The 20,698-nt window shown below is 42.4% G+C and overlaps 1 protein-coding gene across 5 annotated transcripts in view; it reads left to right on the top strand.

The window, feature by feature from the left end:
• The window catches only part of LOC109843601 (gamma-aminobutyrate transaminase POP2, mitochondrial-like), a 31,765-nt gene extending 11,350 nt beyond the window's left edge, over window positions 1-20,415 (top strand). Inside the window, exons 1-5 of one of the 5 annotated variants that reach the window (XM_020412551.1) lie at window positions 16,619-17,240; window positions 17,954-18,010; window positions 19,549-19,622; window positions 19,762-19,843; window positions 20,172-20,415. In XM_020412551.1, the coding sequence (XP_020268140.1) occupies window positions 17,235-17,240; window positions 17,954-18,010; window positions 19,549-19,622; window positions 19,762-19,843; window positions 20,172-20,189 (237 nt within the window). In that variant the 5' untranslated portion in view covers window positions 16,619-17,234 and the 3' untranslated portion in view covers window positions 20,190-20,415. Of the gene's footprint in view, window positions 1-16,618; window positions 17,241-17,953; window positions 18,011-19,548; window positions 19,623-19,761; window positions 19,944-20,171 lie in introns of those variants that run through there. The other 4 variants (XM_020412549.1, XM_020412548.1, XM_020412547.1 and 1 more) reach the window with 4 other exon arrangements.

Raw genomic sequence — 20,698 nt, forward strand, 5'->3', positions numbered from 1 at the left:
ATCATGGGGTGATGCCCAACTTAAGATTAGGGGTGATGCCCAATCTTTCGCGCTATGGTCTTAAAGAGCGGTGATTACTTAATTAAGGTTGTAGGCGTATAAAATTGCTTATAGGTCCTTTAGCACAGCTCGGCACGAACCGACGAACCAACGAGGCGACGAGGTTAACGAATCGCACGCAAACAACGGAATAGATCCACTCACGTGCGGAATCATGCTAACGGGTTGAAGAGTCAACGAGTCATCCATCAAAGGGCAGACTCGGACGAATCACGATCGTATCAAGATCAGTTTCGGACTCGAACTCAGAAGTGGATTTACTGCCAAATCAGGAATCGGATTTACTGCCAAATCAGATCAACAAATCAGAGTCTAAGTCAACCGAATCACGGACAGAACCGAGAAACGGATACAACGGAAAAAATGACGGAAAACAACGCCTAAGGGGGGCTCGGCCAAGGCCAAGCCACCCATAGGTGGCCGACCCAGATCTGTGCGCGGGCACAGTTCAGAGAGCCTATAAATAGGCCCCCCTTGGTTTATTTGAAAAGGTTGGAACTTTGAGAGCCGAAACTCTGCCAAATTGAGAATTGAGCTTGGAGTTTTGAAGACTTGAAGACTTGAGCATTCAGATCTGGTTCTCGGCGAGCATCTACGTCACGAAAGGCAGGAGTTCGAGAGAGAGAAAGATCAGATCTGAGATCTACACGAGATCACACTCCGGATCAAAGCTTGGCCTTTGATCCCGATAACTAAGGACGATTATTTCCTTGGTGAATTAATCCCCCCGGCTATTATTTCCTTTGCGAAATAATACTCATCAAATCGTGTAGATCCGACCGGATCTAGATCGCGCGGTGGTCCACGGATTAACCCCGGCGTTGGCAAAGAACCCACACAAGCGAGCAACCGCAAAACAGGAGCTCGTGATTTGTTCGGAAAGAAAGTTGTAATCTTTTTTCTTTTTCTTTGATTTCGTTGTAACCGGATCTAAAAAAAAGACCGGATCTTTTGTAACCAAAAAGCAATTACTTGAGATAACAATGAATTCAATGAAGGCAATTTTCACCGCGAACAGACGCCGGAGTCAATTAAGGCTTGGATTTTGTTTTTGAGTCCGAAGCAAATCTCGGTAGGATGAAGAACCCTTTTGTGGTACGCATAGTAGTTTGGATCCGTAATCCTCTTAGCTCCCTCCTGATCTTTAATAGGTGGTAGCTTGATTTTGTCATTGGCGAGGAGGTATTTCAATATGGCTGGAGCTTCATCATTTTCGAAAGAATACTCCTTTTGAAACTTCGGATCGAGAGTCGCGTTCCCAGCGATTGCAGATGTCGTCGGTCGGCTTCTCTCAGCTTTCTTTCTTTTAAGAAAGTGTTCAGCTTGAAGCCGCCATCAACCCGCCAAGTGTGGAGGCCGAAGCAGCCTCCAACCAAAGTCCAACCCCCGGCGAAACAACCCATATCGCCGGTAATTCCAATAGCTTCTCCGGGAGATCATGCAGAATCATCCCGAAGGAAAAAGTCAGTCTTGGAGCGCCTCGGTCCGATTCCCGACGAGAGAGGCAAAGCTCCTGTTCAAGATCGTTTGGGCCTGATGAAGAAGCCCAGAACGACTCAACACGCTGGGGATCGCCATCACCTCCAACGTGACAAAGAAATCAAGGCAGCTACGCGCACCAATTTGCGCATTGAAGTCCAGGAGCCCGCCGAGAACTCACGCCCAAAAAAGCATGTTTCGAGGCGCGTGACTTTCGAAAGCCCTAAGAAAGCAATCCCCCCTCAGAAGGAAACATTATCGTCTGATGACGATAGTGTTATACCTGAGAAGTCGTGCCAACACACGATAGGTTACTCCCATCGTCAAGCAGACGAGTTGTACTATCGTGCTGGGGGTACGAATAAAACCAGAAAAAGGAGTTCCCGAGAACAGGAAACTCAATGCCCCTGTTCCAAACTCATTCGGGCAGTATTGTCTGAATGCAGCTGCATCAAGGCGGTCCCTGAATGAGTTTCGGTTTTCGAAAGGCTCAGTACCGAAACGCCGAAAACAAGGCCTAAGCGCTCCCGACGAAGAAGAACGGTGGTTGAAGAGGGAGAATTTCCGAGGGTCACCACCAACATGACCAGCAGAGGGACATCAACACGAGATAATTTCGAGTCAATTCTGAAAGCATCCCGGCCCAGAACCCGTCTGCAGTCCGGAACCATCAAGCGAGCAACCTATGGTAGGGTTCGGACAAGACTCCCTTCAGAAGATGAAGAATCTGATGCTGGCTCCGTGGTTGCATCAGATAATACGGTGTCCAGCGAGGGACAACCCCGTGAGACGCTTATGATAAGTGCGGAGCAAGTGGCCAAAATGCTTGAAGACGCCTTAGCTAAGCAACAGGAAACCTTCAGGTTTGAAATGCAGATGGCCATGCAAAACATGAGAGAAATGCATGACCAACAAATCCAGGCATTGACGAACCAGCAAGGCGAGCCAAGTCGTCGTAACCCGGTTAATCTGTAAGATGAGGACACAAATGCGAATGAGACGCATAACGCCAATAATCCTCCCGTCAATGCAGGGGGTGGTAACGAGAATGTCAACGCAGACTCAGGTGAAAACTTGAAAAGTAAAAATCTCGAGAGTAAAATTAATACATTGATTTCCGCTCAAGAGATGAAAAAGACGGGCTTTCCTTGTCCATACCCAAGAGAGTGGGAATCAATCCCAAATCCGGTGAAGTTCAATCTAATTAACTTCACGCCGTTTAATGGGATGGGTTCACCCACTCAGCATTTGATTTACTTCAAATCACACTTGGGGGTAATCTCCGGCAATGAACCTCTGATGGTGCGGTCATTCGTCGGCACTCTTCGCGGAGCCGCCTTCGATTGGTATCGCCGCCTCAAGCCAGAAAGCATAAATAGCTGGGATGACATGGAGAATAGCTGGGATGACATAGAGACCAAATTCCTCGCCAACTTCTTCGACGACGACACAGAGATATCCATCGGATCGTTGCTAGACGAGAAGCAGAAAGACGGGGAATTGGTGGACACCTTCGTCAAAAGGTTTCGGAACAAGGTGATGAACTGTCGGGACCCGATCACCGAGGAATTCATCCTCCAGACTTGCCACAACAACCTCGCACTGGACGTGTTGGAAACAATGGGGACAGCACCGTCCAAGACATGGAAGGATCTGAAGGTCCAAGGAGAGAAAGCCGAGCGATTCCTCAGAAGAAAGAAGGCGGAGAGATGCCAACAGGCGAATAATGCTCCGCAACAGAATTTCGTCCCACGGGGGAAAGGTAAGGCACATGCTAATGCAGTTGATGCTAATCAAACCTTTCAATTGCAACCTCAGCAACAGCAACAACAGCAACAGCAGCAGCAGCAACGAGCACCACAACAATCACAGTCACAATGGCAACAACGGCCTCAGAAGCAGAAGTCTTCAGAGCCAAGATTTCCCAAAGTGTACTCCTTCAAAGATGACGAAGTTCCCGGCATCTTTAAGTACTTGTTGGAGAACAACAAAATTCAGCTGCCAGCGATCGTGGATCAAGAAGGGGCTAGCAAAGTGACGGATCCGAAGTATTGCGCATACCATAGAGCGGTCCATCACCCTACAAAGTCATGCTACCAATCCAGGCGCTAATTGATGTAGGTGTCATAACCCCGAAACCGTCCAAGAATGTTGGAGCAAACGCGGTTTCAATCAGCTTTGGATCAGTGCCCACAGCGTGGTTTGAACCAAAATGCATCACCAAAGTGGGAATGAAGACAATAAATGACGACCCGCATGGGCAGCGCCAAAAAGGACTTGTGCCGTATACAGCCCCAAACGGCGAAATCCTCTGGGTTCACCCCGACCTGATTGAAGATGAACAATGGGCCGGATCGTCATCCAAGAAGAAATCCAAAGGGAAAGGAAAGTCTTGCTGCGGAGTCTCTGCTATCCCAGGAGAAGATGACGATAGAATCCTAACTTTCCCGCTCTCTGAAGAAGAACAAGAAGTTTTTGCGACCCGAAGCGGAAATGAGTATCACTATAACTATCCACCACCTAGTGAGCAGGGGGTGAATAAACGGGGACCAGCCAAAACTCTCACGGAGATGGGGGTGATTACAAGTCCTACACCGGGCGAGGAGGCTCAACAACAAATTGAGTTATATCAAGCCAGAATATCTAGGGCCTTTAACAAAAGAGTCCGACAGAGAAGCTTCAAGGAAGGAGATCTGGTCCTCGCTGCTCGCCGACCGATAATCCTCAATTCCAAGAAGAAAGGTAAATTCGAACCCAAATGGGAAGGACCGTTTGTGATAGACACAGTCTACTCAAACGGTGCATATCGCCTGATTACTCAAGAAGGTACCAGGTAATTAATGCCAATAAATGGAAAGTTCCTGAAAAAGCACTATCCCTAGTACATTCAGGATAACCCATTTATCGGGAAGTTCCTTGAAGAATATTACACTTAATATTCTAGAGGATAACCCAAAATCTTTTTTTTCACCACCAAAATCCTTCACTGATCAATTTCAATTGCCAGTGGGTCCACCAAAAATGTCTTTCTGGCCCTCCTGACTCTTTCCATGAACAAGAGGTCCACTTTCAGTTCAGAGTCCCCTTTCGATAAACGAAAGAACTCCCTCTCTTTCTCTTTGGTTAAGCCCTCTCATGGCTATGACCAAAGTTGAAGTTTCACTTCGATAAATGAAGAACTCCTTTTCAGTTTAGATAACCAATCCTATAAAAGGCAAGTTTATCTAAATTTTCCAGATTCTCGGAGTGGAGATCCCACTTCTAGTTTCTTTCGCGCTGGAAATAGAATATAAAATTCTTCCTTTCCAGAATCAAGGAATAGAATATAAAATTCTTCCTTCCTTGTATTCGGGTTCGCCTTCACCCTAAAAGAAGACCGGGAAATAGAATATAAAATTCTTCCTTTCCCGCACCGATCTTTCCAAAATTTGTCAATTTAGGATTCATCCTAGGAAGTTTATCCCGAATCCTAAGCAGGGATAAGTCTGCGCCTAACACGCGCTGCCGGTTTAGTCTTTTTCCGCACAAAAAGACACCAGAGTCTGATTCTGGGGTATTTTATCCTGAAACCTAAGCAAGGATAAGTCCGCGCTTAACCCGCGCTGCCGGTTAGTTCTTAACCGTCAAAAAGAACACCCGTTCACATATTCAACATTGTGGCAGGTTGTTATTAATAACACCAAAATCCATGCCTTACACGCATGGGGAATTTCATCCTGAATCCTAAGAAAGGATATGCCGACGCCTAACACGCGTCGCCGGTTTAGTCTTTCTCCGTAGAAAAAGACACCAGAGTTCGATTCTGGGGTATTTTATCCCGAAGCCTAAGTAGGGATAAAGTCAACACCTAACACGTGTCGCCGGGTAGCCTATTCCCGTAACAATGGCGAAGTCTATGTATTCGACATCATAGCACGAAGTCTAAGGGAGTTCATTCCCTTAGCACAACGTTACATGCGGAACGGATTCCGATAATCCGCATGCTTATGCCGACGCCTAACACGCGTCGCTGGTTTAGTCTTTCGCCATGGAAAAAGATACCAGAGTTTGATTCTGGGGAATTTTATCCCGAAGCCTAAGTAGGGATAAGTCCGCGTCTAAAACACGTTGCTGGGTAGCCTATTCCCATAACAATGGCGAAGTCTACATATTCAAAGTCGTAGCATCAAGTCTAAGGGAGTTCATTCCTTTAGCATAACGTTACATGCGGAACGGATTTAGACAATTCGCATGCTAGCCCGACTCAAACGGTAGTCGGTAAAGGCTAATCAAACCCGTTAAAGGCTGGGGGTTAGCCAAAAATCCTAAAGTCAACACCTAACTCATGTCACCGGGTAGCCTATTCCCGTAACAATGTCAAAGTCTACGTATTCAAAGTCGTAGCACCAAGTCTAAGGGAATTCATTCCTTTAGCACAACGTTACATGTGGAACGGATTTAGACAATTCGCATGCTAGTCCGGCTCAAACGGTAGTCGGTAAAGGCTAATCAAATCCGTTGAGGGCTGAGGGTTTGCCAAAAATCCTAAAAGTATTATGGTCAATCATTTCAAACGGAATGAGGAATCATAATAAAGATAAAAACCAGTTCCACTAAAAAGATCGCTCACGCCCTAGGTAGTCAAGATCATCAACAATAGCCTTCGCCAGATCCGGGTACCCTGCATCCTTTATTGAATTTATCTTAAGATCAAGGAATGGCTTAAACTGGTGAAGAGAAAGCCCGCCGTGGAAGAGTTTGCCAATCATAGCATTCACAAAGGAGAAGAAGGAACGGATCTCTATGCAGATGACAATCTTCTCTGGGTCGCTGTCTGATAATAACTCCTTCACAAGGACGTGAAGCCGAGAAGAAAGCCCTACACAAAAAGAAGAAATCCGTCAAAAGTCTTGATGAATAAATAAATAACATCTCTCAGTAGCTCAATTTATACCTTCTTCCCTTTGAGTCGCTGGGGGTGGTGGAGGTGTAACGGCTGGGGGTGTATCAACTGGTGTAGTTGGTCCCACAGCCGGATCAACAGGATCAGTCTCGACAAAAGCTCCTGTTAAATACAAAATAGAATTTTTAGATGCATCATATTATAGTTGCATTAGTCAAACATTTACTAGTCCTATAATTAACTTGAGAAGAGCTACGTACCTTCAGAAAAACCATCCTCGGGATTCTTAGGGAGCGTAGACTCAGGAAATACATCTCCAGGCAACTGGTCATCAATTTGAGGAGAACCATACATAAAGTGGAGCATAGGAGTGTCCACAAGCAAGCCTTCCTTGTCAAAATCATCAGTCGAGAAATATGACACAAGAGAATATGAATACGAAAGGAGAATAAAGAGACTACGACCAATAGAAATGAGTTACCTCTTATGGGTGCGTCAGCCTCTCTATTCCCAAGATCCACGTTTGCCTCCTGCGAATTATCTAAAAGAGCAAGAAGCATAGAGACAATTAGGGAATGCACAAATTCCAAATCATTCAACTCCTTTGTGTGTTGTTAATGGTAGATGTACCTGGATTCATCGAACCGGGTCCTACATTGACGGTCTCCCTAATGTCACCAGCTTCTGCAGGCCTTTCTACCTGGTGCGGTGAGTCGGGCTCACCAGAAGATGTAGAATCGTGAAAAACAGGATCAGGACTCATCTCGCTCTCCCCACGCTCTCCTATATAGAGATGGAAAAGCGTGAGTCAAAGTTCTGAATGATCAAGAGGCTGGTCTATAGGATAGAGGTTACCTCCATCACTAGCAGGATCGTCACCGGCCAAATCCATGTCAGATGCTCGCGAAACTGCACGCGAATTGCGGGCTAATCTCTTCCGCCTAGCAGCAGGGACAATAATCGAAGGTCTCGCCTGGGGAGAAGGACGGCACTTGGGCAACCTCTGTCGACGTGCCCGAAGCAAACTGAGGAGTGATTGGGATAGGGGAAAAATCGTCGAAAGTCGAATAATACTCGCCACGACGCCCATACACTGTGTGAGATGAAAACGCTCCAGAAGGATATTCCACTGGAAGCAAACATTTAAACATTTGTTAGTCTCAATTATAAAAGGAAGTGGAACTCATCCTACGAATGGGTAAGATAGAGTCACTGCCTTATAAAGGGTGAGACGATTTGGCCACATTATGCACTTATAAGATAGGGTATATCGACAATATATCCCTGCCTTATAAGGCACAATGCAGCGACAAAACGCCCCTTTATTTATTATGAGATATGGTTTTGACCAAGCAAAACCCATCTTTAAAGCGTCGATCCTCACCAAGGAGAATCAAGGCTCTTCCCGATTGCCTCGCCAAGGAGAACAAAATGGGGTGAAAAGGACCAATTTGCAAATTTCCAAGAAAAAATGGACTAATTTGTAAATTTCCAAAAATAGCTCACCAGCATAAGAGGGAGGCACGCCATCAGCCGACGCGAGTTAACTGGGCATTTTTAACTTTTTTTCATTCCAGTATAACTGGAGTTACAAGCCGTACTACTTTCTATGATGTCTGACATAATTTTTTCTTACAGATTTATCTTCTGATTATTTAACCAGTAAGGATGAAGAATTTCTATTTTTCTTTTTATTCTCTATGAAACAACCTAGCAGAAAGCTTACAAGTCTGTCAACGACTTACACTACCCTAAACAACCATCCTGGTAACAACGGGTTTTACACTGCACAACTTAGATGACGTCCCATAAGCATGCAAACTAAGTTCTTAAATAGAGAATTAAAAGAACATATAGAAGTTCTACATTCTTACAAGTAAATAATCAAAAAGATAATCTGTAAGAGCAAACTTAAGCATACATGAAATAGTTGAACATGACTCTGATACCAAAGTTAAGCAATCGAAAGAGATAATTCAGAAAAATATTTCTGTTCTCGAGTCTCATATGACTCAGGAAATCCAACGAGAAAATCCTATACTTAAAATGGAAAAAATGATGAAGATGAAATATCCTCAAAGTTCTGAGCACGAAATTCAACAAAAGTGTTTAGAATATTTTAAACAACAATTTGTAGCAGCTTTTGATACTGGCGATACTAGTAGCCACCATTCTACGGAAGAAGATGCTCCCATTCAAGATGCCCAAGATCCAGAAGATATATGGGCCGAAATATTTGACACAAATATGCCAGACCTTAAATGTAAAAATCCCGCTTCGTAAGTAGTATTTTATTCTAGATTGAGCCTCAGGAGCCGTCTAGAATCTCCTTTTTAAAGCTACTTGATACAAATGGCTTTTATAAAGTCACTTTCTAGAAGAAAGAATCTTCACTGTTGATAGTGCATTAATAATTTCGTTTATGCGCCACGTTGTAGGCGTATAAAATTGCTTATAGGTCCCTTAGCACAGCTCGGCACAAACCGACGAACCAACGAGGCGACGAGGTTGACGAATCGCACGCAAGCAACAGAATACATCCATTCGCGTGTGGAATCAAGCCAAGTGTTGAAGAGTCAACGAGTCATCCAACCAAGGGCAGACTCGGACGAATCACGATCGAATCAAGATCAGTTTCGGACTCGAACTCAGAAGTGGATTTACTGCCAAATCAGGAATCGGATTTACTGCCAAATCAGATCAATAAATCAGAGTCTAAGTCGACTGAATCACGGACAGAACCGAGAAACGGATACAACGGAAAAAACGACGAAAAACAACGCCTAAGGGGGGCTCGGCCAAGGCCGAGCCACCCATGGGTGGTTCGGCCCAGTGCCGGCCACCCATAGGTGGCCGACCCAGATCTGTGCGCGGGCACAGTTCAGAGAGCCTATAAATAGGCCCCCCTTGGTTCATTTGAAAAGGTTAGAACTTTGAGAGCTGAAACTCTGCCAAATTAAGAATTGAGCTTGGAGTTTTGAAGACTTGAAGACTTGAGCATTCAGATCTGGTTCTCGGCGAGCATCTACGTCATGAAAGGCAGGAGTTCGAGAGAGAGAAAGATCAGATCTGAGATCTACACGAGATCACACTCCGGATCAAAGCTTTCCCTTTGATCCCGAGAACTAAGGGCGATTATTTCCTTGGTGAATTAATCCCCCCGGCTATTATTTCCTTTGCGAAATAATACCCGTCAAATCGTGTAGATCCGACCGGATCTAGATCGCGCGGTGGTCCACGGATTAACCCCGGCGTTGGCAAAGAACCCACACAAGCGAGCAACCGCAAAACAGGAGCTCGTGATTTGTTCGGAAAGAAAGTTGTAATCTTTTTTCTTTTTCTTTGATTTCGTTGTAACCGGATCTAAAAAAAAGACCGGATCTTTTGTAACCAAAAAGCAATTACTTGAGATAACAATGAATTCAATGAAGGCAATTTTCACCGCGTTATGACGCCGGAGTCAATTAAGGCTTGGATTTTGTTTTTGAGTCCAAAACAAACCTTAGTAGGATGAAGAACCCTTCTGTGATATGCACAGTAGTTTGGATCCGTAATCCTATTAGCTCCCTCCTGGTCTTTAACAGGTGGTAGCTCAATCTTGTCGTTGGTGAGGAGGTATTTCAAGATGGCTGGAGCTTCATCATCTTCGAAAGAATACTCCTTTTGGAACCTCGGATCGAGAGTCGCGTTCACAGCAATTGTAGATGTCGTCGGTTGGCTTCTCTCAGCTTTCTTTCTTTTAAGAAAGTATTCAGCTTGTTCACCGCGCATTTTCAAATCTTTCCAAGTTTTGGATGGTACGACCCCCAGGGTTTCCAGGACATCGATAGAGAGATTATTGTGGCATGTTTGCAGGATGAACTCCTCTATAACAGGATCTCTACAATTCATTGCCTTGTTACGGAAGCGCTTGACAAAATTATCGACTGACTCTCCGTCTTTTTGCTTCTCATCCAGAAGGGTTCCAATTGACACTTCGGTGTCATCATCGAAGAAATTGTTGAGGAACAAACTTTCCATGTTATCCCAGCAATTGATGCTCCCTGGTTTAAGACGTCGGTACCAATCGAAGGTGGGCCCACGAAGGGTGCCAACGAATGACCGGACCATTAAAGCCTCGTTTCCAGAGTCATGCCCAAATGAGACTTGAAATAAATCAAGTGCTGAATAGGCGAGCTCTTCCCATCAAACGGTGTGAAGTTGATCAGATTGAATTTTGTCGGGTACGGTATTGAATCTCATTCTCTTGGATAGGGACACGGAATACCCGTCTTCTTTACTTCCTGAGCGGACATCAAAGCATTGACTTTATGTTCAAGGTCTTGCATTTTCTTGTCCTCATCTTCATCTCTCTTTGAGTGACGTTGAGCAGAAATAATTGGGCCACCCACAGTGTTATTAAAAGGTAAAATTGAACCACCCCCAATATTATTGTTGGGAGGATCCGTTGAACCACCCCCAGTGTTATTATCATTGGGAGGTGTATCAGCCATAATGATTTCATCCACTTCTGGATTGCTGTCATTTATAACATTCTGAGTGTGGCGTCTGGATTCAGCTCGCTGACTGGATTCAGCTCGCTGACTGGATTCAGCTCGCTGACTGGATTCAAGAGGTTGAGGCCATTGAGCTTGCAATTCTTTTATTTGTTGAATAGCCAACTCTATTTCTGTCTTTATCTCAGCTCTAATTTCTTCACGTTGTTTGCCTAGAGCTTCTTGAAGCATTTGAGCAAACTGATCAGGGGTGATTGTGAGCACTTCTCTGGTTTGCCCCGTGCTAGACATTGTATCATCAGAAGCAATGGCTGAACAAGTGTCTGAAAGTTCATCCTCCGAGGATATTCCTTCATGCATTCTCTTGTAATCCCTGCGTCTGATGGCTCCTAATTGGAGTCGAGACATCCGTTGAGCAATTCTTGGATTGACTTTTCCTCTCGGGGAAAAGTCGGGATTCTTCAACATTTCGGTGAAAAGCCTCTGGAACACAGAAGCTCTTAGCGGAACGGCTTTAGAGCAACTATATTCAGATAATACTGTTTTAATAAGCCTCTCACATACACAATGAGATTCTGTTCCTCGAGCAACCCTTTTTCGTGACTTGTTTCCACTTTTAGTTTGATAGTACAGCTCGTCAGTATTGTGACCAAAGCAACCTATCCTCTGTTTTTGTGTTTGAACCTTGTTGATATACACAGGACGACTTGTCGTCACCTCTGAGTGATCCAAGGTTATATGTTTACATCCCACCCCCCGTGGGTGTGGAATTTTTACAGGCCCCAAGCGAGAGTGAATTGGTATCTTCTCTTTTTTGGCTTGTTTTGTTTTGATAGGAGGATATTTACGACCCCCAGTGTAAAAATTTACTTGGGGTTCGTTCACGGGACCCAAGCGTTCCTTAACCGAAGCTTTGCCTCGGTCGTCAGATGAGGGACTGGGGCGATTCGCCATTGTGATCTTGGATTTTGACAGGTCAGGACTGACCCGTGGCTTCCTTGGTGATGGAACAGATATGGCTGTAGTAGACGGACCAAGAACGGATGTTGACGGGGCTGAAGGGGAACTCCTGGGAGCTTCTTCTGCCGCGGTTGAAAGCTATGCCGCGGCAGTGGAGACTGCCGCGGTCGAAGGATTTGCCGCGGCAGTGTACACTGTCGCGGTTGATGGATTTGCCGCGGTAGTCTACACTGTCGCGGTTGAAAGATGGGTCCTGCTGATCCAATTCTTGTACGAATTTGGATTTAGGGATCCACACTTTGCGACTTTCTGGTGTTTCCTTAGACACCATTTTCTTCTTCCCTTCTTGCGTTTGTTGACGAAGGGCACAGACACGAATAGCGTTTGCACGATGCTTCTGTATACGATCTTTGAGGGTCGAACGAGCCCTTTTGACGAGAGTCCATTCCTCCGTCGTGAGTTGTGCAGAGATATGAGTGGTTTGTCGTTGGGATGACTGGACCACTTGATGCTTCCTCGACTCTAGGTCCGCGTAGCAGTGAACCCCGTCGGTTTGTTCCAAGGCCTCAGCCATTTGACGAGCGCGACGTTGGTGTCGCCTCTGACGAGCCCTCTTCGTCAGAGTTGGCGAACTTCGATCGAACGACTTCTTAATTAGGGTGGAATCATTGTGAGCAAAGCTTCCGGCTTTGGGGGTCGCCGGGATAATGTTGCGAGGGGAGGCCTCGGCAACGATTGGATGAGAGTCTTCACTTTGTGCCTTCTTTGGCATGTAAGTATTCTTCAATGGTGAGATCCTCTTGTACTCGCAAGACAATGAAGATCTTGAAGAAGATGATGAGAGATATTCCTCAAACTTGGTTTGGTCGAACTCGTATTCGACCGTGGATTCAACTGGAATCTTGATCGGCTGCGACACGACAGTCTCGGTAGCGAGACCGTTGGCTTCCACTGTGGTCGCCAGTTTGTTTACGTCGAAAGTTGGTTTCATTGTGGAATTCATTATATCTTTGATCGATTACAACAAATTCGAAAGAGATAGTCTTTTTATAAGACTTCTTTTACACAACAAAATAAAAATTACAACTCTTGAGAAAATAACACAAAAATCGTTTATCGATTCTTGTTTTGTGGGACTTTGCCTGTGCCGGGAGTGCTTTGACTCGTGGACCACCGATTCACAGATTCTGATTGAATCGTGAAGGCTTTTAGATATTCTTCTTCGTTTATCGAAGTAAGAATCTTTAAGCGAATATCTTATCGATGTAAGATGTTCACTCTTCCAAAGATCAAGTCAGAGCTTAGGTCTCTAGGAATCGCCAAAAGCTTCTTGAGGATGTTTGTGAAGAAGGAAGACTCTCTCTCTTGCTCAAATTCACAAAAAAGCTTAAGTCTCTCTCCTTACTTGCTCCCCCCAATTTGCCCTTTGTATCAATGATGGCCCTAGGAGGGTATTTATAGTCTTCTTGGATGATAACTGGAGAAAATAACCGATCAGCAACTACCCCTTTGGGCGTGGCAGCCATAAGTGGCGTGGCTGAAGAGATTTCTTTGGCGCGGCAGTCATTGCTGGCGCGGTCAAAGGAGTGGTTCCCCCTGTTTTGTAACCACCATCTCACGACTTTTAACTCCTTAAATGTCACGATTTTTGTGGGTAGTGGGCATGATTTTCGCTTGTAACTACTTTCCCCACGTTCATAAGTAACCCACAGCAGTTAATAAGGTATGTGGGCCACACAAAACTTGAGAAAACTATCAAAAATGACGTGTTCAGCTTCTCAATGGCCGCGGCAGTGTACAGTGGCGCGCATTGCCGCGGCAGTTACCACTGCCGCGCACCTTCCGGGTATTTTGGCTCTAACTTCCTTATTCGATGTCGGAATGAGGTGATCTAAGATGCGTTGGAAATCTGACGAAGAGATCTACAACTTTTGTCTTTTGAGATTCTTCAGATTTGGATCATATCATGGCTTAAATGTGCAATACATTTCCGCGGCAGTCGCTGCTGACGCGCACCTCCGAAACCGTTCGCGCTGTCTCGGGTATTTTGGCTCTAACTTCCTCGTCCGATGTCGGAATAAGGTGATCCAAGATGCGTTGGAAAGCTAACGAAGAGATCTACAACTTCCCATTAGAGCTTCACTCTATTTGTTTGCGCATCACTTTTCACTGTCGCGCCTATGCGCGTCAGTGTACATTGACGCGCACCTCCGAGGCAGTTTACGACCTCTCGGGTATTTTGGCTCTAACTTCCTCGTCCGATGTCGGAATGAGGTGATCCAAGATGCATTGGAAATCTAACGAAGAGATCTACAACTTCCTATTGGCGTTTCACTCTGTTTGTTTACGCGTCACCTTTCATTGTCGCGCCTATGCGCGTCAGTGTTCCTTTGCTTATTTTAGCTTTGGATGATCCTCTTTGACTTAGATAATAACATTCATTATCTTCTCTTTGTTTTGAGCTATATCTAGATATCTATAAGTATTTTTAGATGCCTACACTCACCAATTAATCTCACCAACAAATCTCCAATTCTCTCCAAACAAAACCCTAACCAATAGCTAAGAAAAGACCTCTTTTCTGTGCTCCAAATATCCTCAATTTTCTTCTCAATTCTCTCTTCCAATTATTTTATATATATAAAAATCATAAATTCATAAACATACTAGGAATTTTAAAACAAAAAAACAAAACAGATTAGGAATCCTAATAACCTGTTACCAAAACAAATTTGGAATCATGTTACCAAAACAAATTAGGAATCCCAATAACCTGTTACCAAAACAAATTAGGAAACATATTAGGAACCTGTTATCCAACAATTCTCCACCTCGGCAATGTTTTTCCAAAATTGAGCCGACACCAATACCTGCCAAACATCTCACTTGTTACGTCCAGTACGAAGTGGAATAAATCCATGACAACGGACTCAATCCACAACAAGTCAAGAACTCAAATGAGAATACGAACAAACTCCAAATGCCAGTATCAACTCACCAAACCGGTTGCATCATAAATGACTACCTATGTATCCTCTTGCCCAAGGAATCAAGCATTCACGTAGTTTACCCAAATGGCCTCCAAAGGCCTTCAACCAAATAGAAAAGTTTGCAAGTCTTTACCAATATCACCAACGGATCTGCAACAGATAGCGCTCCCAAGTGCCCCAAACTGAAATAAATCAAACACCTCCACCTGAGGTGAACCAATGGCCGTATCCAAAACATGTCCACCAGCTACACTCGAATCCAAAATCAACTTATCATCTGCATCCAAATCCAAATGATCTCCAAACTATGACACCTCAACTAGAATCTTAAACGATGTAGTATGATCTAGAGTATGTGGTGTAATCTCCACCCAATGTGAAGTAGCATCACCCTTCATCCACTGTGATATCCTAATAATCTGATCAACACTCTCCACCTGCCGAGAGTCAAATGTGACATACTTACCCAGAACAAAATCAAAAGCTCCTAACTAATAATCAAACAAACCTCTGAATCCCAAACGCGCAATCGGATCAAATCTCACATCTTCGATATGACCAAATGCTGGGCAACCAAATATCCGACGCAACTCAAAACCAATGCTCGATAATCAACACCGATCCACCAGATCCAAAATCTCCACACGCAGCAGTCGGCAACCTATGACCAAGATGACCCAAATATGTCGAAGCTCCAAAACCAAAACCAATGCTCGATAATCAACGCCGATCCCCCTCTAGTAATGAATGACCCATCAAAACTGTCATCTCATCTCGTCGCCCTAATGTCTCCACATCAATGAAGTGTCTCAAACTGCCATGAGCTCGGCACAAATGCAAGAAAGAACCCCTACCAAAGCTAGGATGACGGGTTACCTTTCTTCTAATACATTTCTTCCAATTGTTGTTGACTTCTAGGACTTCACACCAATGGGACCTGGTTACAACCCATCAATGCCTAGAACAATCCCCAACTGTAAAAACCAAATACCGATTACCTCTCAATGATGCCTCATTGGAAGGCCCCTAAATATCCCTAATTTTCTTCTCAATTCTCTCTTCCAATTGTTCCATATATATAGAAATCCTAAAATCATAAACATACAAGGAATTCTAAAACAAAAAACAAAACAGATTAGGAATCCTAATAACCTGTTACCAAAACAGATTTGGAATCATGTTACCAAAACAGATTAGGAATCCCAATAACTTGTTACCAAAATAAATTAGAAAATATATTAGGAACCTACTATCCAACACTTACAACTGAAAGTCAATAGTGGCATTAAATATATCAAAGTGGTAATGGTGTTTAGCGGTGATACACTAGTAGAAAATCAAATATTCTAGACGGAATATTCTAGACGGAATTTTTTCCGTCTAGAATGTATTAAACTAGACGGAAAATTTCCGTCTAGAATATTCCGTCTAGAATAATCATTCTAGACGGAATTTTTCCGTCTAGAATGATTATTCTAGACGGTTTTTTTATTTTTTTTATTTTTTTAAAATAACCAGGTATTCTAGACGGAAATTTCCGTCTAGAATAGTATCCTAGACGGAAATTTCCGTCAAGAATACATAGACCAGTTTTTTTAAAAAAATTCAGCCAATAAACCCGCGAATGCCTTCCTTTCCCCCTAAAACGAATAATTCATCCCCAAATTTGTTTTCATTTCAGGAAACCCCCTCCTACTCCTCCCTCCACCGCGTCCCCCTCCTCTCCCTCTCCCTCCTCAACCTCACCCCCTACCCCTTTCTCCCCCTCTACTCTCTCTCCATCCATGGCCTCCACCACCTCTCCCGCCTCCTCTTATTGGGAAGTGACGTCATCGTCGAAGGAGGAGATCGGGATCGTGGGGACCTGCTGCGGGCGTCGGCAGAGATCCTCGAGGAGGGGACAACGGTGGTCGTCATTAGGCTGAAGGACGTGGGGGATTTGAAGTATTTGGGTATGTATGCAGGGATCGTGGGTGGGAAGAATTTTGAGGAAAGATCAAATTTTGATGGGGGATTCAACAAGCTTGGAGTTGCAAGAATCAGGGTAGGAAGAACTGAGGAAAGAGGCGCGAAAGATCGAGGACATGTACTTCAAGTTCGGGCTCCCCCTGGACACCAGGAGGGTGTTCGACGAAATGCCTCTTAACCAGAAATTTGGGGTCGAGGCTTTCTTGTAGTAGAAGGATTTATTCTCTTTGCTGCGTCTGTGAAGATTTTCCCTTTTTGTTTTGAAAATTTTATTTATATGTGGATTATTGAGTAATTTGTATATGATGTGCATTTTTCAGATCGAAAACCAAGAGATGCCTGGTCTCAGCTTCAAGACTCATCCTAACATTAACCTAGTGTAAGGTAGATAGATGGAGAATGGAGGTAAAGTTGATGTTTCCTTTTTGCAAATGTAAATAGATTCTAAATTCTGATTCTTTGCTTTCTTTTTCATAACCTTTTTTAGCTGAAGATGAATTAGATAGAAAGGACGATGTTTTTGGACAGGAACATTGAAGTAGAGATTTAAATTTTCACTGATAAATTGGTCAGGTGGGAATTGTTTTTTATTTAATTTGTCAAAAATGGATAATGATACCATACGTACAACATTCAAGGTATGAAGATGATGGGTGTAAGTAATGCGAGTTATCTACCTAGACAGACAAAAAAACCACACCATTCCCAATTTCTGCGTAGACGCATGAAAGTGAATTGTTATATATACAAATCTAAATATCCAGTTTATGCTTGTGTCATGACTGATTCTGGAGCTCAGAATTTTAAGATTGAATTAATCACATATTCACATTAAGGACATGTATGTGGCTTTTTATGGAACTATAGAAGGTATTCTGTCATCATTGACTGTGACTTAAATGGAACTGCCAAAAATATTGCATAGAAATTTTGTAGTTGAATGATTAATCTAGAACAAGGAGTCAACAAGAAGTTGTTGGCTTGAAATTACTTGATTAATATTCTTTGTTGCTATTGCCATTACTGTTAATGATTATCTTTTATCCAGATTAACTATTATCTTGTTTGTCTTCAAAATTGTATTCAATTTTAAGGGGTGTCGACTTGGTCAATTATAGGTTGATGTTGCAATTATTGAAGTTGGACTTGGTGGTAGGTTAGACCCGACAAATGTGGTATGTATCTATCTTACTTCCATAGTGAATTAGCCTACTTGAATTTCTTTTCTTTTATGAACTAGAACTGCGAATATCCTGGGGAATAAGTGTGCATTGACCCTATTTAGGAACAAATGCATAGTTAAAAAAGGTCGAGTTTTTGACCCCTCTGGCATGAACCTGAGTGGAGATGAAAGGGATGCATTCTTGGTTTCAACCCTAGCTCTAAGGCCCTATGATCACCCATAAACATTCATGAACCATCAATCAATTCACACTCAAAGCCGCGGCCACATCCGCACGTCCAATCAGCCTCCAATCACTAAGAATCGACACCACCATACACAGATTTTTGCCCATTTTGAATGCAGTAATATTTTGCACTTGAAATGCTTGTTTAGATCTGCATCCATTAAAGATCACCTACCGTATCACGCTATCTTGAAAGTTTTAATACATATCCCTTGTATGTATAATATCTTTCTTCCTGGAGGTAAATTTCTTTTCATAAATAACTTATAAGTATAAGGTGTAAAACAGTTAGCATTATGCCATTATCTTTAATGGAAAAAGCAATTAGGATGGCCTGAATCAAACATAAAATATGAGGAATGCGTAGTTGTTGACAAGATTTCTTGAGTATCCATTACATGCTACTTTTATTCAAATAAATTGTCAATGCATCTTCAAGTAAATCAAAGTTTAGTTATGAAGTAATCTAAGATGCCTAAAAATGTCAATATGAACTAGAATGTTGTGCATTTGAGACTATTTTAATGCTAAAAAATCTATATTTAATGTATTAACACTAGCAGATCGTTATGTTGCTACTGAAAGACCATTCTTGATCCTCGAGGAACTTGACTAATTTTAGTAAAATGATTTGCATAAGCTTTATAAGCAACCCCCTCGGTGAAAGTCATGATGCGTGGTTGTGATATAGAATGAGAAATTGTCCCTCACTGACTTATGATCTCTTTGGTTCATGAGAAATTGTTTCTCCCCAAATCTTTGTTCTGTAGTGCATATTAATCTTGGAAATGCAACAATACATTATACACCAATGTTGCATATTACTTGTAGAAGTTTGAAACACAATATATTGTGCACATTTTTGTAAATAAGGAAGTATTCATCAAAACCAGAATGTTGCAAGTAGCCAGCGAAAGTCATGATGCATGCTTGTGATATAGGACGAGAAATTGTTTCTCATGAACCATTTTGTGCCATCCTCTTGTAAAGTGTTTTTTAATTTATTTGCTGAAATTACTGAAGGCCTTGATAGTATGATGAATGCATTATCTATTTGATCAATCTGTTTCCTATCGTTACTTGATTAATTTGGTGTTCACTGCAATTAAGTGAATGTTATTGTCAAACCCCCAATGTAATTCGTTGTTAGATCTATAACGTTCAGTTATTCACCCTTTTCTTCTTTTTTCCTTAACTTTGAGAGGTTGGGCAATATAGTCACCATAAATTGATTGAGAACATGAAAAGTACTGCTGAAATTTGATTATATATTAGTTCTTTAACTAGGAGTTATTTGCTTGCAGGTGAAGCTGGTATGGTATTATAACAATGCACTTGGAAGGCCTAAAAAGAAGAAATTCATAGCTCGTGCAAAATCGTATGCTAATTAGATTGCTGCAGTATTTTTTACAAAGAAATAGTAGTGCGCAATGGAAATTTAGTATGCTTAATAATATTAGAACATATCCTTAAACTTGGGAGTTGTGATGATTTCTTTCTTTATAATGTGAAACAAGGCTCAGAAGGAAATGGCGTCTATTAGTTCATGGGGAGAACTCAAAGCAGGCATCTATAGAAGCTGAGATGAAAAAGTATGAGGTGAGAAACTTGTTCAACTCATTATGAACCAAGCAATTGATATTTCACATTTGGTCTTAATACTTACCATGCTTGTCCCTGGAGCTAAAATTGTTCCTGCATATATACACACATTTTGAGATTAAGTACCTCATCGCACGCTCTTTGAATATTAATTGTTTTGGGTACAGGAACTCTCCATTTTACTATTCTTGGTGGAACACTATTCCTCAAATTGTTCCTGCTGGATTCATCTACTAATTGATTTAGATAATAGCTTGTACTAAGAAATATGATACTCTACTTCGATAACTCCTTGCCTTATGCATAACCGTTCTTCATTTTGCAGCATTTCTGGCTATTATGAGGCATTCTGGATGGAGTTGGATGGTGTCAAGCAAATCTGGAAGAACAGAAAGCAAATCTGGAAGAACAGAAAGGAACTCAAATAGATTATTAATCATGTATCGATGAATTACATTCTTTCCTAGCAGTGTCAGCCATTGCAAATAATTTATGTAAACGTTTGTAAATAATTTATGTATCTCTCTACTATTTTGGTGAATGTATTATTTGAATATAATTGGATTTGATATTGGAATTAATTAGATTGTGTTGGATATGAATATAATTTTTTGTTGTTCAATATTGTGTACATACACTCAAAGTAGATTCTGCAAAAAAAAAAAAAAAAAAAATTGTTGTTCAATATTGTGTACATACACTCAAAGTAGATTCTGCAAAAAAAAAAAAAAAAAAAAAAAAAAAAAAAAAAAAAAAACTACTGTAGCATACTATTCTAGACGGAAATTCCGTCTAGAATGCTTAAATTCCATCTAGAATACTTTTTTAAAAAATAAAAAAATAAAAAAAATT

Source organism: Asparagus officinalis, chromosome 5 (assembly GCF_001876935.1).
Source record: "Asparagus officinalis chromosome 5, Aspof.V1, whole genome shotgun sequence".
NCBI classification, from domain to species: Eukaryota; Viridiplantae; Streptophyta; class Magnoliopsida; order Asparagales; family Asparagaceae; genus Asparagus; species Asparagus officinalis.